Here is a 22,189-nt window from a genome sequence, read left to right on the forward strand (position 1 = left end):
GAAAAATATCAGATGATTAAAAATTTGATATAAACATGGATTAGGATTATAAATTATGTATTTGAAAGTGAACTATCGTTTCAAAATAGGTTCAAAACTAGTGAGGTTTTTCAATTAAGGTTAAGGTATTGACTCAGAATATTCCATTCTGAACAAGTTAAAACATTCTTAAAAAACGAAAATAAGATTTGCCAGAATAATTCTTTGGTATTAAATATAGATGCGCTTTAAAGTCAGGTTAGTCTTTCCAATTTGAGCTGACGTTTCAGTTTTTGATACTTTGTGTCCACCATTATTTTTGAGTCAGGAATACATGTTTTTTTCTTTTTACTTTATTATTCCTACATATTTCCCATGATTTCTACTGTACCTTTATAGCCCTGGTAAAAACACAGAAATATATTTTCTGTTGAAAATAAACAACACACATCACCAGAATATTATTGCAAATTCTATTGATGTCATTTTAGGGAAACATTTATTCACATTGACATCAGTGTATTTGGAGTGCATCTTTACAGAATCCCCTTCCTTATGCGTGCATGTCCAAACCCCTCGCGTGTGTATGTACGCATGCGGGAAAACGTGTTATTGTGTATTTTTGTACACTTGAGCGCAGAGGAAACACAATATGCAGATCTCTGCAGCAGACACATTACACGCATGACACATTCATGTATACATATGCGGCCTACTCTATATATACTGTGTACGGTAAATACGGTACGCAGGATCTAAATACGGAGGCATTCTCACACAAACATTTTCACTTTCTACGGATCTATAAGCGACACTCTTACGTTCCTCCCGCGTTTTCATAGATTAACTGTGTGGTTTTGTAATGCTTCATGGCCCTGCTCTTCGCTTTTTCCATCCTCCTTGCTCCACAGGCTTTAATTCTTCACGTTGAGGATCTGTGCTGACAAACCGTGGTGCCATTTCCTCAGTTTGGCGAAGCGAGGGCCTCGCATCTCAGATTCAAACTTCTCTCTGGGGGAGGCAAGTAAAGTTAATGTTTGATGAGAATAGAGGAAAGGTTAGGAAAATATAGGGGTGGGAGTGCAGGGTATTACCTCGACTTCATTAGAGCTTCCTCATTTGGGTCTTGCACTGTGTGGACAAAGGAGAGGATTCATTAAAATGGTGCAGTTGCACACCCACTACAGTAGGTGGGAGTAGTGCTCCTGTTTGAGGCCTTTGATGGTGTTGAAACTGTCAAGAGGCACTTTAGTAAAGCTCTGTAGTGAGTAACTAGATATTAAATGCTAACTTTGTAAAGGAACTTAATTTAGCGTAAATTGGTTGTCAGTATTTTTTAGTAAAAGAGCTGCTAAATTACAATATGCTTTAAATACATGCGACAGAAAACTTTTTTGGGGTAGAAAAATATAGTTTTCGATTGGATATTAAGTTATTGTTTTTTTTGGGAAACCTTTTAAAAAAAACAGTGTAGCATGCGCAGCAAAAAAAAACAGAACAATTCAGTGAAACAACGAGAAAATATAAGTCAAATTTCCCATATCTGGAGTGAGAAATAGCTTTAAGTATTTTTCCAGTTCCTTTTTATCAGAAAAAAGTCTGGTTAAATATTAAAATAAAAATTAAATGAGAAAATAAATATTGTTCCAAGGTAAAGTATTTTGTACTATTTAGAGATACGTTTAATAGATTGAGGTTTTATTTTTCTTATTTTACTAGATTTTTTCCTCCATGCTTGCAGCTTAAAAATTCAAAGATTCTGGTAAAAAAAAAATTAAAATAAGTATTTTTACATCTGGAATAATTTTCTCAGGTTTTCTTTTCGTGTTTATTCAACAGATAATTTTCCTCAACTTGATAATTGTATCGTATATGTATTTTATTTAAGTGTTTCCAGTCCCACACTGCAAAAAATAAATATAAAAAAATATTAAGAAATAATAAACATTTTCCGATTTAATTTTTTTGTTCATACTGGTAGTTATTTTTTTCAGAAGAATTTTTTTATTTATTTATTTTTTTATTGACCAAACCTCTTTCATATTGTTTCCTCTGTCTGCAGATCCACACTTTATAAAAACAATTAAAAATGGGAAATCTAAAATAAGAAAATAATTGATCTTTACAAGTACATTTTATTTGGTGTTATGGTATATTCCGATGATTTTTTATTTTACTATATTTTACATCAAGAATTGAGCTCCACACTGTAAAAATATCAATCTACAAATAAGAAACAAAAAAGTAAAATTACAAAATAAAGGAACAAAAGTGTCAAAATTTTAACATTGTGTGATTAAAAATGTTCATGAAAAGATATTTTCTCTTAAAAAGAATTGTTGACCTCAACATTCTGTCTCTTTATTCTGTTATTTTAACATAATGTTTCCCTCTTTTGTGACGGCTGCAGAGAGATATACTGACTGTATTCAGTTCCGGTGATGTGCGCCAGCATCTTGAAGCTTTTGGACTGCAAATTTGCGGCTCGGCGAGCCCACTCGGACAAGTCCAAGGAGTTTTCAGTGGGCCTGATGACTGCCTGATACACGGGTGAGGCGCAGTCCACGACCGGGTCCTTCATGGGCAGCACCGAACTGACATCCACACACAAATACAAGTCAGATTTTTGCTCTTGTGGGCAAGCGGGAGAGGAAACAAAAAGCAACAAATTTAATTGTGGCTGTGGTCGGCTTTTTATCAAAAAGGGGATGAGAAATTGGAGATGCAACTTCATTCTGTTTGTCCGCAAACTGCAGGCACTGACTGCAAACATCTTCATTCTTTAAAAGGATATTGTGTAGGAAAAAACATTGCTTTAAATAATATGCAAAAATATCTGAACTATTACATAGACATGCATTTTTTAAAATAATCTTAGGTCAACATATTTATATTGATTTAAATAACACGAGCCTCACTTGGAGGGAGCTAACATAAGTGTTCTAATGTTAATATGTAAAAAGCCATTTTTCTGCAACAGGTTCCCAAAAACCCCAAAAAGGCTTGGCAAAATAATGAGAAGAAAATTTATGTGGTTTGGTCGTTTTGAGTCTTTGTAGTTTGTATTCTTCCTTGTGCTTTTTAGCACCTGTTACAGTTGCACGACACAACACAGCGAGCGACAACTAGTGGTCAAATATTACACTGTGCCCCTTTAAATAGAAAATGCAATGTTTTGGGGGAAAATTATTTGCAAAATATGTTTGGGGTAAGAAAAATTTGATATTGCTTTCTAATGTTCAATTTTTGTCTTACATCAAAATTACATTTTTGTTTTTTCTCTTTTTTTCCTCTCATGAAAACATTTTCATTTAAAACTTTATTTGTGGGCAGGAGATTTTGGTAAGTAAAAATAAAGAAATTAAATACATGACTGGATAAATATGTATGAATAAATAAGTAAACAGATACATCTATAACAAAACAAATATACAACTAATCAGAGAGACATATTTAAGTAAAAAAATCAATATTCAAAAGTAAAAATATATCTACATATAAGGCTATATATAATATAGGAATATAAATGATAGGAGAAAATGAATAAAATAAATATAAATAAATGTAAAAAATATATGTGTATAAGTAGGTGAACCAATACATTTATAATAAAATAAATGTATACTAACATAAATAAGTAACCAGATTAATACATAATTATATTGATTAAACCAATGCAAAGGTTTTTACAAAAAATATCCATGTAACCCAAGAATTTCCAGAAATTAATAAAATTGGGTCATTTAAAAAATAATTATATCAAACAAATTACATTTTTTGTGAAAAAAAAAATCTTCACTAACATTTATTTACAACTTATTGCATTCGAATCCCTTACAATTTTTGTGAACCGAAACAAGATTGGTTTTGTTGGTTTATATTTCCATTTTGTGGCTGGACCTGCACACCAGTATGTTGTATGTTGCAGGTGGAGCCTTCATTCTAAAAGTCCTTTATGGTTTTTGTATGTGTGCCTAAATTGTCTCCTTTAAATGTTTAGACGATGGTGGGGGGTACTCACGCTAGGGGGGATCCCGCCTCTTCACTGAGGTCATGGTCAGGTGGCAGCAGTGGATGGAGGATGATGATGAAAATGATGATAATTGTGAAGGAAGGAGGTAAGCATGGAATGAGCAAAAGCAATGTGGGGGACATGACCCGGAGAAATGTGGGGAGGTCGAGCTCACCCTTCATGGCCTTTAGCCTGCGACTGTCCTGCGATGGCGTCCATGATGGCGTCCTGTGAGTACATGCTGATAGGCGTGTTGTACTGTGCGTGCACGATGGTGGCCTTCCCGCCGGGGCCGCGCACCTCGATGGGTTTGTGGGTGGACAACGCCGAATCCTTCAGGGCAATTGGGTTGAAGCTGGGGGTGTACTCCAAGCTGCACCAAGAAACAAGGAAAAGCTGTGAGTTGAGATACCTGCAGGGGCGCTCTCGTGCTCTTGTTAAACACCACAAACGCCCCCATGCATGCACTTATGTTAATCCAAGGGTGACAATGCAAATTTTCAATGAGAATTGGTGCATTTTCAGAAGAATGGGTATTTTTTTATTTCTCTACATACCTGTCAACCTCAGCCATTTCTCCCCCTACGAATGCTTGCAATTCCCCCCCATTAAGCAATAATAACTCTTACAAACACAACAATTTACTCACAGCCAGGCAGCCTATGTAGAATAAAGAGGAGAATTTCTTAGTAGTTGAGTGCCCACTCGTTCAATTGTTACTTTGCTCCTTGCATTTTCAATCTCCAACTTCGTTTTTTATTACTGGTTTCAACTTAGTTCTGGTGTGATTTGATTTGGACATATCATTTGTTTGTGCCCCATTGTTCGTTTATTACTTTGTTCCTGGTTTTATTAACATGTACGATTCCCGCCACATCATCCCCTAACACTAACACTGTAACTTTTTTTTGTGTACAACATTTTTTATACCGCGTACACAATTTTGAATGATTGAAATGTATAAAATACGAAAAAAAAAAATGTATACGTTGTCAGGTATGTCTTTTTATGCATTGCTTTATCTTATAAAGACAAAAACTTATTTTGGAACACAATCAATAATAGAAAATCTGTATGTTAATTTGGTGGGAGAAGTTTTAATTTTATTCAGAATTTTTTTAAAGCCCCACTTTCTCGGGGCAAAAATATAAAAGAAAAAATACATCTTTCTCTTACTGCGAATATTTCGAAAAAATGTTGTGAAATAGGAAAAAAATATAGAAGATCGTTATGCTCATTTTAAGTATTGCTATTCCTTATTTTACTTGAAATAAGTCTTAAAATACATGAATAATAAATAAATATTTATTAGCATTTTACCGCAAGGACAAAATAAAGAGAGAAAAAAACCCTCAAATATTAATCAATATCAATATAGTTTCATATTAAAAATAATTTGTACTTTGAGGAAAAAATAAGCCTTGATTGGTAGTTTTTGTATGGAATACATTTTTTTAGGCATTGCACTTTTTTGTAAAACTGTTTAACACTTAATTAATTCTAAAATGCGATCAATTCGTTGTCAGACTTCACGGCATCACTCCCACTGCACACTTCATGCACTTTACGAGCAGATACTGACTTTGCAGGGGTGTTGGCGATGACCTAAATCGTACACACAAAAAAAAATGAAATTAGAGAGGCTGATGACCTCATGTCGCGACAACAATGGCACGATGTACGCTGCTTGGAAACAATCCGATACGCTGTAATCCTCCATCATCATTGTCGTCATACAACCCATCCCTTCCCTCTTCTGGTATCGCTCAACGTGAGTGACAAGCGCAGAGGGGTCTCAATCACATGACACGGACAGAGAGAGGGGGAGGGGGGCTCATAAATAGCCTGGAATAGATTCAAATACCTGCACTCACACATCACCTGATCCGGTTATGTCATTGGTGCACCTATAACACACGCCCACTCAGGAACACCCTATCTGCGTCCAAGGGTGATGGGTCATTTGCGGATACCAATTGGCTCTATGACCCTGCTCCTTATTGATTGGGTTCCCTACAAAACGCTCTTTCTTTCTCTCTCCCTCCTTCTCGCTTTCTTTTTTTCTCTCTTTCTCCTCTTTTTTCCTCTTTTCCTATTTGTCTTTCTGTTTGATTTCTCTCAATCACTTTCTCTTCCCCTTGCCCCCTTTAATCTGTTCCTTTCTTCCTGTATATCTTATTTGCATTCTCTCTTGCTCTATATGTCTTCCTTTCTTATATATGTCTTTCTCTTTCTCTATCTGTCATTCTCTCTCCTCTTCTTCACTTTTTCTTTCTGTCTCTCTCTTTGTCTCTTTAACTCCCTCTCTCTCCCTCGCTTTTCTCTCCATATTTTTCTCCTTTTTTCTTTTTCCCTCTCTTTCTGTTTTTGTTACATTCTTTGTCTTTCTCTCTCTAGCTCTTAATCCTTCTTTTTCTTTCACTCTTTCTGTTTTTCTTTCTATTTCTTTCTTTCATTTTCTTTCTCTCACACTATCTGTCTCTCTTCTCCATCTGTTTTTATCTTTCTCTTTTTTTGCTCTCTATCTTCGTTTCTGTCTCTCTTTACCTGTCTCTTATCCTATCTGTCTTTCTCTGGATTTCTCCTTTTTCCTTCTTTCTCTTTCTGTTTTTTCTTCATCCCCTTTTTCTGGGTGTCTTGCTCTCTTTGGTCGCTGTCTGTCCATCTTTCTATTTATCACTTTTGCTTTCCCTTGTTCTCTTTCTTTTTTGCTCTCTTCCTTTCTATCTATCTTTATCTTTGTTTTCTCTCTTCTCTCATTTTGGCTTCTTTCCTTCTCTTTCTCTCTTTCAGGCACGCATGACTGGTCTATGTGAGCAGTGTCAACTCTACTTTGTTTGCTTATAAACAATTTGAAAGTTTAAATGAGGTAAAAGCTCACTGTATACTGAAACAAGAAACACTATTATAATAAGGTAGCATTATACATTTTAAATATACCTATTAATTTGGTGCAGAATGTTTAATTATTGTTATTGATGTATCGTTAAAAAAAAAACAAAAATCTCAAGAGCCGTATGAAGGCTGAGTCGAAAGAGACTGTTCTCAAAAAAGAGACGGAATTCGCAACATTAGCGTCCGAGGTCTAACCCAAGGAACATTCTGCTAGCATGTGCGATAGCGGACCTGGCGTCAGCCAATGGCATGCCGCCCTCACATCCCATAGCGGCGTCCTAAGCAGGCACGTGCCATGGACACTTGACTTAGTGAATGCTCCCCGCAATGACAGTGACAACAACTCAGAAGGGGGGACTCTTTGGGATGCTTCAATAGGTTGCCATAGCAACGCACAACATCCAAATAGCATCCGATTCCTAGCTCTTTTGCCCCCACTTTGACTTTTAACAACAATAATAATTATAATAATAATAATAATAGCACCCTTTAAGTTGAAATTTGTGTTTACATATTTTACTCACTTTACTTACTTTTTTATATTAACTATTTTCTATTAAAATGTTTTCCTATTTTCTTTTTTTCAGAATTGAACTCACTTATTTTTTTTATATTAAATGTATTTTTCTTTTAAATTGTGATCTTTATTTTTAAGTTTGTTGTTTTTAACTTCAATATTACTAACACGTTTTCTAAATTTTAATTTAGTTTTTTCCTAATATTACTTTAGTTTCCCTCAATGTTTATTCCTATAAAAACTTCAGTGAAAAAGTTACTAATATTTTGAAAGAAGTTAATTGTGTAAAATAATAATTTTAAAGTAACAAAAAATGAAATATCTGCCACCAGGTTTTTTGTGCCTACATGAAAGTATTAGTATAAGTATTAATACACATTAGGTCCCAAAATATAATATTTAAGAATAAAATAAATACAACAGGCACACTTTAAAGCACGAATAAATGTGGTATTATTACTAATAAGGAATTAGAAATATGTAATAAAATGACAAAAGTTATAAAATTATTATTTATGTTAAAAGGGCAGCATGTAATATTCAGTGCTTCATAGTGGTTAAAAAAAACCTTCATCCAGTAAAAGCATATTTATTTGAATAATAGGCACAGATACACGAACTTTTATACCAACGTTAATTTTTATGAATATTCATCTTACATAGCGGAACACAGACCTAGTAGTCGTCGGCATGATTGTCTGGCATCTTGTTTCTATGCTGTGCTCATTTGGCACTGGTTTTGTTAGCATTGGACAGTACAGTGCCATTTAGTGATCAAATATTACACAATGTACCTTTCAATAAATAATAACGTAATAATGTATATGATAGTGATAATGATTTGGTATTATGTACAATTCCTTATACGATAGTTTTTAATTTATTATGAACTAAAGTGTGAATTCTTTTATTAACATTATGTGTGCATACCTTCTGGTGGGGGATAACAGGCATGGGGGAGTCCATCCTAGGAGTAGCTGTGGGGACGGGTGCAGGGCGTCTTGACCTGATGTTCGAAGATATGTTGAATTATTGGTGTGGTTATTTATCATTTTCTTCCTTTTTTTTAACGGCAGTTATTGATTTTACTTCTGCATGCTCAGCACGAGTCTGCTGGTGGCCAACTTGATCTTGTTTTGGGCCTCCAAGTGCGTCAAACCGTCGGTGCTGACGCCGTCAATGGCTGAGATGATGTCGCCCTGTGCCAGGCTTCCACCTGACGCTTTGCTCCCGGGGGTTATCTGAAATAAAGCACGCAAAGCTGTAATCCTTACCAAAAATACTTGTTGAATAAGCCATTTCTGACCAATCCCCCCCCAAAAAATAAAAGTAAAAAATAGAACGCCTCTAAGCCACAAAAATGGCTTTTTGAAAACAAAAAATGATTCATACAAGCAGGGTTTGTACGGGTGCTAGACATTCTTGAAAAGCCTTGAATTTTGTTATGTTTTCAAGGTTTGAAAAGTGCTTAAAATTGTTGCAACATTTTCCCCAAAGTCTGACTCAAAATGATATTCATTAAATGAAGAAGAATAAATCAAGACTGCAAAAAAATGACTGCTACACGGCTCCTCTGGTGGCTTCGCTTTGCGATTGCATTGCTTCTTCCCTCATGACTAACGGCAGCTGGCATTAGTTTGTATGGTTGTCATGTGAAACGTCTTCGCCCACTACGTGTCAGAGGACAGGTACTGGAAAAATGGGAAAATCTGCTTTGAAAAGGTATAAAAACTGCTTGAATTTGGCTATTAAAACGGTGTACAAATTCTCTACATAGAAATTATGCATAGATCTATATTCGGTACAGCTTATCCTCAGTAGGGTCACGGGGTGCTGGAGCTTATCCCATTTAACTTCTGGCAGTGGGCAGGAGACACCTTGAACTAGAAAATACTCGTTTAATATTCTATACATTTTTACAGCCTTGAAAAATGATAAGAAGCTTTGATTTGTGTTGGTCCTTCAACCAAATTTAAAAATGTGTATTTCCCTCCCTCTTCTTTTTCTGCTTCATAGCAATTTTGAAAATTCTCTAAGGAGCCACTAGGACGGCGCTAAAGAGCATGAGGCCCTGGAACAGCAGGTTGCTGACCCCCGGACAAAGCCAACAATATAATAAAAAATAAATTGTCAGCACTTTAAGGTATTGCTTTAATAACTCACTTGTTGTCAGACGTTTCTCTCAAATTGGAATTGTGGGTACCAGCCAATTTTTTCCATTTGAACTCATTTTTGAAGGCTAACAGAATTTTGTTTAAGTTAAAATCTTCAACACTCGTCTTTCATTAGAAACAAGTGTTTCTAGCTTTTACCATTGTCTAGTAAACAATAGTTAATAAGTTTCTTGAAAATACTGTTTTCCAAAATAACTTATTTGAAAGAATGCATTTCAAGCAGAACTTTCACTTTGATGCTTTTTTCAGATTGTGATACCATAAACACTAGAGGATTTCGTTTCAAAATAAAATTTTATTGCATAAACACTGAAGTTATGCATGAAAAATACATTAACTTTGCAAGAACCTTTCAGAGCCAGATATTTCCGGTGACGTGGTCCCATAATTTCGGGCACACTCCCAATCGCTGAATAAAGGAAGCAACACAAGGAGGTTGGGGCTCCTCGTTGCGTAGACATGGGAACTAATCGAAGCCACCCTGGCATTTGGTGGTGATTTATCATTCTGAAATCATGCCTAGAGGCTTGATAGTTACTTATCAGCAGTGCCAAAGCATTTATAATAGTTTTTTTTTAAATAAAACTAATAATGTGTATTTTTATTTTTGTCAAACGTATTTATACATTATGACACTCAATGAGTTAATGCACTTGCCCTTTAAGACCAGATTTCTACATACAGTAAGTCTAAACTTACAAGGGAATGGTCACGCAGTTAAAAATAAACTGGGTTGTTGATGCCCGAGACGCGGGACCCTCTGCACACGCACATACAGACACCTGCCACTGACATTCACGCATGTCGAATTTTCTGTTTACTTTCAGGAATCCAACTTCTTAATTGCATGCATATTCATTGAAATAACAAGCCATTTTATTGGCTACATTTTTGGTAAGAATTATTTTTCTCATAGTTGGAAAAAATGTGCCCTAAGTTTGGCCTGTACACACACAAAACCCCACACGTATGGGGATTCTGAGGTCATGTTTATGTTTATGAAGATTATTTTCGTCTTTGCCTTGGGACATTAAATTGATTGCAGTTGTAGAGAGCATGGTTTGACAGTGAAGTTACCTAGAGGACTTCTGGAATTTTTTTTTTTCCCCTATTCATACACAATCGCAATATTGGGCAATACATGAAATATAATCTTAATGCAAAACATGGATAGAGCTTTTTGTAGGTTGTTTTATTCCCCCACTATGTTTCATTCTGATTTACTTTCAGGAAAACATCTTTCTTAACAAAAAAAAAAACATTTATTTTAGATAATATTATCAAGGTTTGGAAGGTTTGTTTTTTGGAAGGTTTGATGTAACCAGCTCAGTAGCCTAGATGGTAAGGCGCCCGCTTTGAGACTGGGAGGTCGGTGGTTCGCGCCCCGGCCGAGTCATTCCTAAGACTTAAAAAGTGGTCGGCGGCGCCCTCTGTTGGCTGCGGCTGCATCGGCTCGCTACAACGGGTCAGGTGCAATTGACATTTCGTTCTGTGTACATTGTTACACAGAATAACAATACAAGGAAATTATTATTATTATTATTAAAAAAAAATTATTATGATGATTATTATTATTAAAGTATATTTACTTTAGAGAAAACAGGATTTTGCCCAAACAATTTATTTCAAGCTCTCTATTTTCTTTAAAGTTTACTTTTCAGTGTTCCCCTATCTAGTTTAAGAAAAATAGGCACACTTTTTGGGGGATTTTTTTTTTTTTTTTGCATTGACAATTCTTATCTTACATTTTATTCTATCTTTTAGTAAAGTTTAAGTTGCAAAATAGTTTTTCAACATTTTTAGAAAAACAAATCTGTAGTTTTTCACAATGTAGAAATTTGGATTTCGTCCCCCTCGAAATAAACCAACCAAAATTGACTTCGAATTTTTCTTTAAGTGAAATAATGCAGTCCACCAAAATAACAATTATATATTGTTTGTATATGAATATTATTTTTTAGACAACAGAACTTTGTAAAATGTGATTTCTTGATTTATGATTATTTATGATTAGCTGTATTTTCTTAAATGTACATAGCATATTATTTGACCAATAGATTTCACTGTATTGTCTAGTGCAACCGAAAATGAGTGCTAAACAGCACCAAAAAGAATACAAATTGCAGAACGTCACACCAATTCCTTTTCTTTTTTCCAGCCTTTTCGCAAGATTTTTGTTTTTTATTTCAGTTCCCACTACGCAAGGCTGATGAAAGACACATTTCTTAACCTAGAAGTATTTATACAAAATGTCAAGTCAAGTCATATCTATTTGTATAGCCCTTAATCACAAAATGTCTCAAAGGGCTGTACTGACTATTATGACACCATCCCCTGATCTAAAACCTACATGAGAGCAAGGAAAAACTCAAAACTTCAACATGATAAAATGCAAAAAAATTGAAAAGGATTTGTGTAAAGTAAGGAGTATTTGATTACCTCTAAAGTTTAATTTTTGTCATAACCTGCCCTCCTAGTATAAAAGTGATTCTCGGCCATTCAAACTATGCATTTTTCGAACAACTTGGTTCTGTTCCTCAATTGTGAGCAGATTAAAACTTAAACAGTGTTTGTTTTACCCATTTCACAACCCAGATGAGCAAAGGAAACGTAATTCTCCGACAATATATATATTAAATAAAAAACTTTTTATAATACATTCTTTTGTTACATTACAAAGGAAAATTCACCAGAGCATAAAGTATGGCCATCTGTAAATGCACGTCTTTAAAATAGTTGTATTTTTGCATATTATTTAAATCCGGGCGGGGAAAAATTCACAATGTCCCTTAAAGAGGTCCATAAATAAAATGCATCTCAGATGAGTATCATTTGGTCCGCGTTTGGCTAACAAGATGCAAACAAGGCATTCTGTTTTCGGTCCCGCTTTTCTTAGTAGTTGGCAAAAGCGTCGGGAAACGAGAGCCACATCGGTCAAGGCCGGCGTTGCGTCAACAAGCGACAGCCCCTTTAATTCCGTTGCCACCCGAAATAGCAGATGCTCGGATCAGAACCGCTGCCGCCTGCGAGATCCGGATCAGGAAACAATACGCGTTTGTCAGTCAGGGAATTTAAGGTGAGAACTTTTCCTCTTAGCGAGAGGCCAAAGACCCTCGTTGGTCACCCCGGGACAGTTGAATAAGCTTGCCACCTCATCTTACCTGCTTGTGTTATTTATAGTGGAAGCTGTAAATACACCAAAAGGACTGCCAGGGACTTAAGAACCCACCCTCGTCTCGCCCCTTCCCCTCCCTCAACTGCAACTGCCCCTTTGAAAGCAACCCCCCATTTGTTCTCCCTATTGACTTCGCCTTTATATATATTGGATTAGTGCAGAGGTTGATAACTCAACATTTTCAAAGCACCATAACAGACCAAAGAACAAAAAAAAAACAACAAAGGTGTCAGTTGCTGCAAAAAAATAAAAAGCTTCATTTAAAAATATATATATTTTTAAATTAAAAGAAAAGGTTATTCGTACATCATAAAACATTTAATCCCTTCCCCTAAACCCTAACCTCGAACCCCTAACTCTCTAAATCTTTTTGACCCAAAGAGCCGGAAAGGCACAAATGATTAATTTTTATTTTTTTATTTTAATACAAAATTAAAACCACCAAACCCGCTCCATTCAAAAGCTATTTTTTCCAGCACATTTTATATCCCTGTTTGACTTGGTGATTTGATAAAATCTATGAAAAAATAATCATGCCAGAGCCTTTGTCCCATATCAATATAAACATACAAATTAAAATGTGTCTCCATCCCACAGTTGCTTAGGAGTGTTGCAGCTAATTTTGACCATCGTTTTTGTCCTAAATAATGGTTTCCAAACAAGGTGTGATCGGTGTTCTTTTTTTAAGAATTTTATAATATACTGCAAACGGGGATAACAACGTATTTACCTTTGGTGTAGACAGCAATGGACGAGGGAGAAGAGATGCCTACAATTTGTGTACAGCTCCACCTATTCCTACCGCTCACCCAATAACATTGCTCTGGGTGCTTTGCTGTTGTTGTTTTTTTTTTGGGGTGTCTACAGTTTCTTCTTTAGGTTTTTATCATAAAGTGTCTCAACAGTGAACATACATTGTTTAATGAGCTACCATTTAAAAGTTTCCTTAGAGACTGTGACACCTTGACTGTAAACTGTGGTTAAGGCCGTGCCCTAGAGTATATACTCTGGTCCGAACCACTTCAAAACTTAGATGTGTCCTGGCTTTGCACGTGTCAAAGATGCCTTCGTATGTAACAATAGAGTTAATAATTGCGCTAGTCCCATTTTATCTCTGACCAGATGTACTCATAAAAAGAGCCATATATGGCTCACGAGCCATTGCTTCCTGACCTAAACTTAACCTCCAACCCTAACCCCTAAGCTTACTCTCCAACCCTTAGCCTTCTTCCTAACCTCTAACCTTAACCCTTGCCCCTACCCCCTAACCGTAATCTCAAACCTTACCTACTTACCCTAACCCTTTAACACTATCCTCTAACCCTTACCCTACCCCTTGACCTAATCTCTAACCCTGATCCTTAACCTCAAACCCTTACCCTACCCCTTGACTGAACTTTCAATCTATACCCTACCCCTACATCCTAGCCCTAACCTTCAGCTCTAACTCCCTAAACGTAGTCATATCCCTATCCTTTAACCGTGCCCTCTAACCCTAACTCCAATACCTAACCTCTAACTCTTAATACTACTCCCTGACCCTTACCCTAACCTTCTAAACCCGTCCTCTAACCCTAACAAACCCATACACTAAACTCTAACCCTTAGTACTTAATGTAAAGAAAACCATTGCACAAAAAATACACATTTTTTTCCCTTTACCCACTTTTGTGTTTTCAAACTTTTCAAGAGCTTTAGTTTGCTGACCCTCAGATTAAAGTGTGTAATTAAAATTTGGATCAATAACAAGCAAAATAGTCCTCTTCCCACCAGATTTATAATATTAGGTGATTATTTTTTTAAAATCCGATTTTTTTCAGTTACTCTGAGAATTTCTTTTACCCCTTACTAAAATATATTTCTTTAAAAGTCTGGTTTATTAGTTTATTATTAGCTTTAGTATTGATTATTTTTTAGAGTCACTATGTAATAACCTAGAAATCTTGCTACATTGGTTATTTTTAATGAAAAGCTTCAGTTTTGCATTTTTTTTACATTTGTATCTCATTAACACAAATTTATTTTCCCGTTTGATTACATTTAAAAAAAATATTAACCTCCTTTTGCATGTTGTCTTTCCTCCCTCCTACATCTCTTCAGTCTGTCCGTAGTACAAGACAGTGACAGCAGTCTGTCGCTGAAACTGCTCTTCTGTCTGGAGATAATGCTGTGTAGTGGATGCGATGGATTGTCCATGATTGACCTCAGCTTTTTCAGTGCTCGTCTCTCAGCTACTGTTGTTAGGCTGTCCAGCTCTTTGCCCACAACAGAGCTCGCTTTCCTAGCCAGTTTATTGAGACGAGAGGCATCCTTCTTCTTGACGCTGCCTCCCCAACACGCTGCCGCATAGAAGAGGGCGCTTGCCACTACTGTCTCATCGAATATTTTCAGGAGCTTTTTGCAGATGTTGAAGGAGGCCAGCCTTCTGAGGAAGTAAAGTCGGCTTTGCCCTTTCCTACATAGAGCTTCTGTGTTGGCAGTCCAGTCCAGTTTGTTGTCCAGCTGCACACCCAGGTATTTGTAGGTCTGGACAAATTCTACACATTCTCCCTTGATGGTTACAGGGGAGAATGTGTAGAATTTGAGGCTCTTTAACTCCACCCGGCAGAGTAAAGGCCCACATTAAACCACACCACCTACATTGGATATTACCGAATCTTACTGCAATATGTATTCTGTGTAGCACTATTTAGTTACTCTATATAACACGCTACAGTGGGCATTTGCACGTCACACTGGGTATTTGTATATTGTATTCTTTTGGCTTTATTATTGTACTGTTCTCAGCTCAGGGATGCTGCTGGAAATGTGAATTTCCCTTAGGGGATGAATAAAGTATCTATCTATCTATCTATCTATCTATCTATCTATCTATCTATCTATCTATCTATCTATCTATCTATCTATCTATCTATCTATCTATCTATCTATCTATCTATCTTCTACTGTATTTATCTACATGATTTCCCTCTAAAGTGAAAGATTTGTATTTTTTGTGTGTGTGATCACATCTTTTTCATTCCAGTTTGATCATTTTTTACTATTTGACATTGTGTGACTTCCAATTATGACTAATTAAATCTGATTTGTTTGATTCAAGTAGCTATTAATTACATTTTTTATATTTTATAGATTCTGATAAGGATCAAACATTAAAAATTTCGAGTTATACTTTGCCAGAACACTGCAGGATTTTGAATTTTGTTAATTTCAAAATGGCCTCACTTAAACAAATGTCACATTAACTTTGTCAGTTTTTTTTTTAGTTAATAACAAATTTGCTATGATAAGCGGTTTAATGACGAATGAATAAATTGAAATGGCCATTGAAGAGGATTTTTTTAGTCTCATTTTGTCCTTTTAAACTTTATGTGTATTATTAGCGAACTAAACCATTGCTTCTATTAAAAACCTACAAAAAAACTATTTTTTGGGTCTGTTCATAAATAGGAGTCAATTGGGTTCAATTTGGGATGCATGATTACCATTGGTCTTGTTGCTACTCATTTGTGGCTTTTTATATGAATGCATAATTGATCAAAAGAAATAACCAAATATTTGCTCATAAACAGCTGCACAATACAAAAACATTGAAACCTATCGTTAATACACTATCAATGATCTGGTTACTGTTAACTTAAGGGATCGCCATTTACGAAAGACTAAATGTAAAAGATAACGACTTAAAATGTTTAAATCATATATATTTATTTCTCAGTTTAAAGGTTTACTAAGTTTAAAAGAACGATAATACTCTTATTTCGCTCCTCATCGGTTCTGAAACTGTAGTTATGTATAGTACTCTATAGTAATTATATTCCTGTTTGGCAGCAGAGGGCGCTATACTTTGAAGAGTTGTGAGTCTAATAATTTATTTTTAAAAAAAGAAGACTGTCAACACGGCTGCGACTGAAAAATAATTAGTTAACACTTTTCTGTTCACAAACCCAGTCGAAAAGTCCTGGAATTACATATTTAGAATAAAATATAATATTTTGTATATTAAAGAGAAAAAAATCAACGATGAACTGTTTGCCTGAAATGGAGGCCGCGGCCAACATTCATTCGGCGGTTAACTGGCGGCAGCAACAGCCGAGGCGAGCCGAAAGGAACTCCGGCTAGCTTAGCTAAGTGGCTAATGATGAGAATTTGTGGTCCAGAAAACGGATTAAATGTGAACGCTTAGCGGGACTACACTGGCCAGCAACAGGCTTCTAAAGTGCATTAATGGTGAGTGATATCTATTTGTTTATTCAAATTTGGTCCTCGAAAAAACATGTTTTGAAAATGCTGAAATAGCTGTTCATGGTCCTGCCATTTAGTTGAAATACCCATGTTAAGAAAATAATTTCTGATTTCTTGCCCGAAGCCTCAATAAAAAATAAACCTTGTAAGTTTGACAAACCAAACTGTTTTTTATTAATATCTACTAATGATTTAATATACATTAATTCAAGCTTCAACATGAACTTAGCAGTTTTCTGTTTTTTTTCTCTTTAATCTTCAATTAAAACGAATTTAGTTTTTAAACTAACGGGTTTTCAGCAAATTTACCATTTTGAAGCTTCTCAAAATGACATTTAATAAGCAAGCAAAGACTGTTCATTCAATAAATTGAGGCGCCCTCTGCTGGCTAAAAACATACTACAGTCATTATGACATAATGGAAAAAATTGAATTGGGAAGAAAAGACGAATGAAAATGGATGGGCATTTTTTTTGCTGTATACATGGGCCAAGTTTGATTTTTAAGATTGGACTGGGGTTTTCACTGATGAAAGGTTTGGAAAAAATCATCGATAGATACTTTATTCATTCCCGTAGGGAATTTCACACTTCCAACTGCATCCTCACGTTAAAAAAAAAAAAAAGAGAGATGGAATTCCATAATACCCAATATAACATGTAGTAAAACAAGCATTTAAATAATGTTCCAAAAAAATAGACGGCAAATACTGCAAAATATGTGAATGTGAGGTTGGGGTTTAATGTGGGGTTTTACTCCCTCGGGTGGAGTTAAAGAGCCTCATGGCACGAGGGAGAAATGATCTCCTCAGTCTGTCCGTGGAATAAGACGGTGACAGCAGTCTGTCACTGAAGCAAGCAGTGCTTTAGCTTTTGTACCATTAATTTCCTTGTGACACATTTATACATTTGATAGAATTTGGGCTTACTATAGGACAGGTTTATTTTTTTCTCTTGCCAGTTCAGTTCCTTTCTTTCGGGGAACTGAGGCGAAGATCTGACCTCTGAAACTTAAAACGATCCCCACAGTAGAAGAGTCATGTGTCATCAAAACCAACATTTCGGTACTTGGCATCCTCCGCCCTGTCTTGCCCCAAAATAATCTGTCAACACAAGTTCTTCAAATAAATAATGAGTGCTTTACAATTATCTTTCCCTGTGAAACCCAATATAATTGAACCTGTATACATCTCCAAATCTCACCCATAGTGATAAAAGTCTTGTCATGTTTGTTTCTTTAGCCCTTAATCACAAGGAGTCTCAAAGGGCTGCACAGCCCACAGACTATTGCAAACTACAGACTATTTAAAGACCACTTTGCCCACCGTGTTTCTCAGTGGCTCCTTTTTCATGTAAAAAAACCTCAATTACTTCCTTAAAAATCATCAATGCATGAGTCAAGTTCCCCAAAATCCCTCCTAAGGGATGCCATTTTTGTACTATCGATTTGATCCAGCGCCCATTGATTGCCACTCTTACCCTGGAGATGGTGAGGGGCATGTTGAAGTCCTTCCCGCCCTGCAGCCGAAAACCCCACGGCGCCGGGCCGTTCAGCGTCACTGTGTACGTGCTCATGTCGGCTTCTGGAAACGCTCGTTCGCCTCTTTTGGGAGTCCTGGCTCTCCGCGCTGGCCCTGGTTATCCTGCTGGTGTTGTGTGCAGTTAACCCCGCCTCTGCCACCTCTGCCGCTGCTCCTTACCTCAGGGGCCGCACACCCCCAACACTGGTGGGGCGGTGCGAGGGGCTGGGTTCAGACGCACAAATAAACATAGCGAGAAACAAGCCATGCCCCTAACTTGCCTCCTAACGTCAATTTCACAACCTAAACAAAATAAATGCTTTTAAAACATTTATAATAAGTATTAAAATATTACCAATTTGAATGAATCTGTGTTAGTCATGCTGCCCCTTAGCAACAAGCCTAAAAATAGTCTAAAGGCATAGGTGGGGGCCCCTGCGGCCCCTATAAGGCTTGTAACTAGAAGCCCCAAAATGCCTCAGTGCCCAAGCACAAGCGGCCGATATAGACCCGTCGTACGCCTGCAACAAATTCTCGCACTCGCCTGATCTCTCCTCATGACCGCACGACAGGAACTGAGTTCTCATTTGCATTCATGCAAATAAATTCAGAAAGTACTGAATAAAAAGTACTGCCATAAGCTTGTTTCCGCATACTTGCTATAAAAATACATTTTATTACTTTTTGAAAAGTTGGGCCCCCGTATACTTGGAAAATGCCTTGACATTGTGCATTATTTGACCACTACTTTTTGCTGGATGGTGTAGTGCAACTGAAAACAAATGCTAAAAAGCACGAGGAATAATACAAACTAGAAGGACTCAAAGTGACCAAATTGCGCAATTTATCATTTTTTTGCCCAGCCTTTCTGACTTTTTGGGGTACCGGTAGCAGTAAGATGTCAGTTCCCATCAGGTGAGGATCCTGTTATGTGAAATTAAAGTAAACTTCTCGACCTCTGATTATTTTTAAAAAATCATGTTTGTATGATCATGTATTTTTGCTTCTTATTTAAACAATTTTTTTAATTAATGGTGGGTTCTTCTGCTACTGAGAGGTGCTTAATTATCACACTGTCCCCTTAAAAATATATGAAAAAATACATCAAATTTTCGAAATGCAGCATCTAAATTGATGTTTCATGTCTCACTAAAAATACAAATTCAGAAGTTTTTTTCCCATAATATAAGAAATTTAAAGGACATTTGGTATTTAGCGCCTTCTGGTGGTTCATTTTGCATAACATTAGGCTCACCAAGACGTAGCTTACATGATTGTCTGCCACGTTAAAAGAATAAAACCTAGTGAGATTCTCGGCAAAAGAATGAAGAAACATAATGCAGTTTGGTCACTTATAGTCTCTAAAGTTTGTATTCCTTCTTTGCTTTGTAGCACTTATTTTTGTTTGCACGACACAATACAGGGGCATCTATTAGACAAATATTTTACATGTCCCTTCATGTTTTCTTTAGTCCAATTTCAAACAGAAAAAAAAAAACATCAAGATTAACATAAAAAAAAATCAGTATTTCGTTACAAACCGTATTTGCTGATAACTTAGCAATTTGTTTGGAAATATTTTGTATATTATCAAAATAAAGTGTTCCCCAAACCCTTAAAACCTAAAAAGTATCTAATTATAATCAAATCAGTGCATTAGTATTTACTGAAGCCCATATTTTTTTCTTTTTTTCTTTTGCAATTATTTTCTCAAATGCACAGAATTTTGCAGAATAAAAAAAGCGTTAGAACATGTAGAAGTCGATTTTAAGCAACATTTGATTAAGAAACATGCTACTATTTAATGACCAAGTTTATATTGCGGTCCACGTCGTGTGACATAAGTTTGTCCCTGGAGAGGCACTTGTGTGGCCAGCATTTCAATGAGTAGGCAGCAGCACTTGCAAACAAACAATGCCACCTGCGTTTGTCACAGTCGACTAATCTACAAAAGCAGAAAATGAATAAAATAAACAGGAGCGCTAAGAGGATTTGTCACACTTAATTTAATTTGTCAACTGTGTCAGGAAGGAAAATGCAGATATCAATGTTAACGTGTGGATGCCATGTGACCACTTGTGGGGCTAAAAATAACAATAACAAAAACAAAGACGGGGGATTCAAGGGTGTTTGCGAGCGGTGACATGAGTTGATTTGTATGATTGTAGTCTATATTTATGTAGTTGTCATTACGTTTTCCATGGAGCTTTCCAAGATAAATTGTAGGCAACCACAAAAAGAAAACAGTCTAATTAGCCTTAAAAATGTTATACTCTTGATGCTCCACAATTGTAAGTGCATTTTTTCCAATAGAGCTATTTTAAGTTCAAATGTGTATTAACTGTACGCCACGCTGTATCCACCCTGCAGAGGGTGCCACAGTCCCATTGGTCGAAATTCAGCTTAAGGTCTTGCACAGCGGTCGGGAACATTTTTGACTCGAAGAGCCATGAAAGCAAAATATGATCATTTTTGATCAGCACCCTGTAATTTAAGACAAAATTTCACGAAACCGCCGATCTGCTCTCCAGACAAAAACTTATTCTTCAGCGCATCTCATTTCACTATGTGACATTTGACAAAATTAATGAAATAATAACGACAGGCCACGGCGGAAAGTGGTTAGGGCGTCCGCAGCACAGTTCTAAGGTCATGGGATCAAATCTAGCTACCAGCCCTCCTGTGCAGAGTTTGCATGTTCTTCCTGTGGTTGCGTGGGTTTCCTCCGGGCACTCTGGGTTTCTCCCGCATTCCAAGTCCATGCATGTCAGGTTAATTGGCCGGTTCAAATTGTCCGTAGGTGTGAATGGGCGAGCGAGTTGTCTGTCCCTGTGTGCCCTGCGACTAGCTGGCAACCAGTTCAGTGTGTCCACTGCCGGCTGGAATAGGCTCCAGGATAAGCAGTGCAGATGGATAATAAAAACAGCCTGTGGTGCAAATCAATATAAGAATCACACTTAAAATCCTTTGTCTGAAAATGGTTTCAAGGTGTGAGCAAAGTTATTTTGTAAAAATGTCCCCAAATACTGCAATTGAGGATACCAACGTATTTACTTTCGGTGCAGACGACGCTGGGCGAGTGACAGTATGGAGTACGTGCCTATGTGCATAGCTCCGTCCATCCCTACTGCTATATCCCAATCAAATTGCTCTGGGTCCTATGCTGGCATTTTGGGTATTTAGTTTGTTTTGTAGGTTTTCATTATAAAGTGCCTCAACGGTGAACCTGCATTGTTTATTGAGGTTCCATATAAATCTTTATTTACGTATAGCCAAAACAAAGTCTGTTGGTGAGACACCTTGACTGTAAACCGTAGTTAAAACTGTGCTCTGTATGTACTGGAGAAAATCACTGCTTTGATTCAGCTTTGCGTGAACGACCATTACATTATTTGTGCCATAAATGGAATGACAAAGAACAGATTTCTACAAATAAAATTTTGTCTCTGAGCCATACGTACTCTTGAAAAGGGCCATATCTGACTCGCGAGCCACAGGTTCCCGACCTCTGTTCCAACAGGTCAGAAGCATTTTGTTTGGAGATGTTTCTAGTGTGATTTTGATTCACTACAGGAAGGCCTTGCCATCCTTATCCTTATCTTGGTCATTTGTCTCAATAGCTTTCATGTGGCTTCTGGCACACTTTCGCATCTTCCACTCACACTCCAAAACA

General features: G+C 36.6%; 1 protein-coding gene and 1 long non-coding RNA gene across 3 annotated transcripts; one reads left to right on the forward strand and one right to left on the reverse strand.

The window, feature by feature from the left end:
* Window positions 1–438: 438 nt before the first annotated feature.
* ldb3b (LIM domain binding 3b) lies at window positions 439–18,691 on the reverse strand. 2 transcript variants are annotated; one of them, XM_088323240.1, is made up of 9 exons: window positions 18,476–18,691; window positions 8,493–8,644; window positions 8,334–8,409; window positions 5,574–5,596; window positions 4,167–4,364; window positions 4,001–4,024; window positions 2,404–2,573; window positions 1,074–1,110; window positions 439–990 (listed from the first exon to the last, which is right to left on the reverse strand). In XM_088323240.1, the coding sequence occupies exons 1-9, from the start codon at window positions 18,569–18,571 to the stop codon at window positions 894–896; spliced, it is 873 nt and encodes a 290-aa protein (XP_088179366.1). In that variant the 5' UTR covers window positions 18,572–18,691; the 3' UTR covers window positions 439–893. The 2 variants fall into 2 exon arrangements, with proteins under 2 accessions (XP_088179366.1, XP_088179367.1); XM_088323241.1 differs by lacking the exon at window positions 4,001–4,024.
* LOC148347667 (uncharacterized) lies at window positions 2,402–15,648 on the forward strand. The gene is made up of 3 exons (XR_015847913.1): window positions 2,402–2,529; window positions 9,420–9,546; window positions 14,853–15,648. It is a non-coding gene; the product is annotated as an uncharacterized LOC148347667 (long non-coding RNA).
* Window positions 18,692–22,189: the final 3,498 nt, after the last annotated feature.

The sequence above is a fragment of the Urocampus carinirostris genome, chromosome 19, assembly GCF_059441175.1.
Source record: "Urocampus carinirostris isolate Australia breed hairy pipefish chromosome 19, RoL_Ucar_1.0, whole genome shotgun sequence".
NCBI lineage: Eukaryota > Metazoa > Chordata > Actinopteri > Syngnathiformes > Syngnathidae > Urocampus > Urocampus carinirostris.

Coding starts and splice junctions, on each gene's coding strand:
- ldb3b (XM_088323240.1), bottom strand. CDS start 18,571: ATGAGCACGTACACAGTGACGCTGAACGGCCCGGCGCCGTGGGGTTTT. Junction 8,645..18,475: donor TGCCCCTCACCATCTCCAGG/GTAAGAGTGGCA, acceptor GCTTTATTTCAG/ATAACCCCCGGGAGCAAAGC. Junction 2,574..4,000: donor GAGGCGGGATCCCCCCTAGC/GTGAGTACCCCC, acceptor TGTGGATGTCAG/TTCGGTGCTGCCCATGAAGG.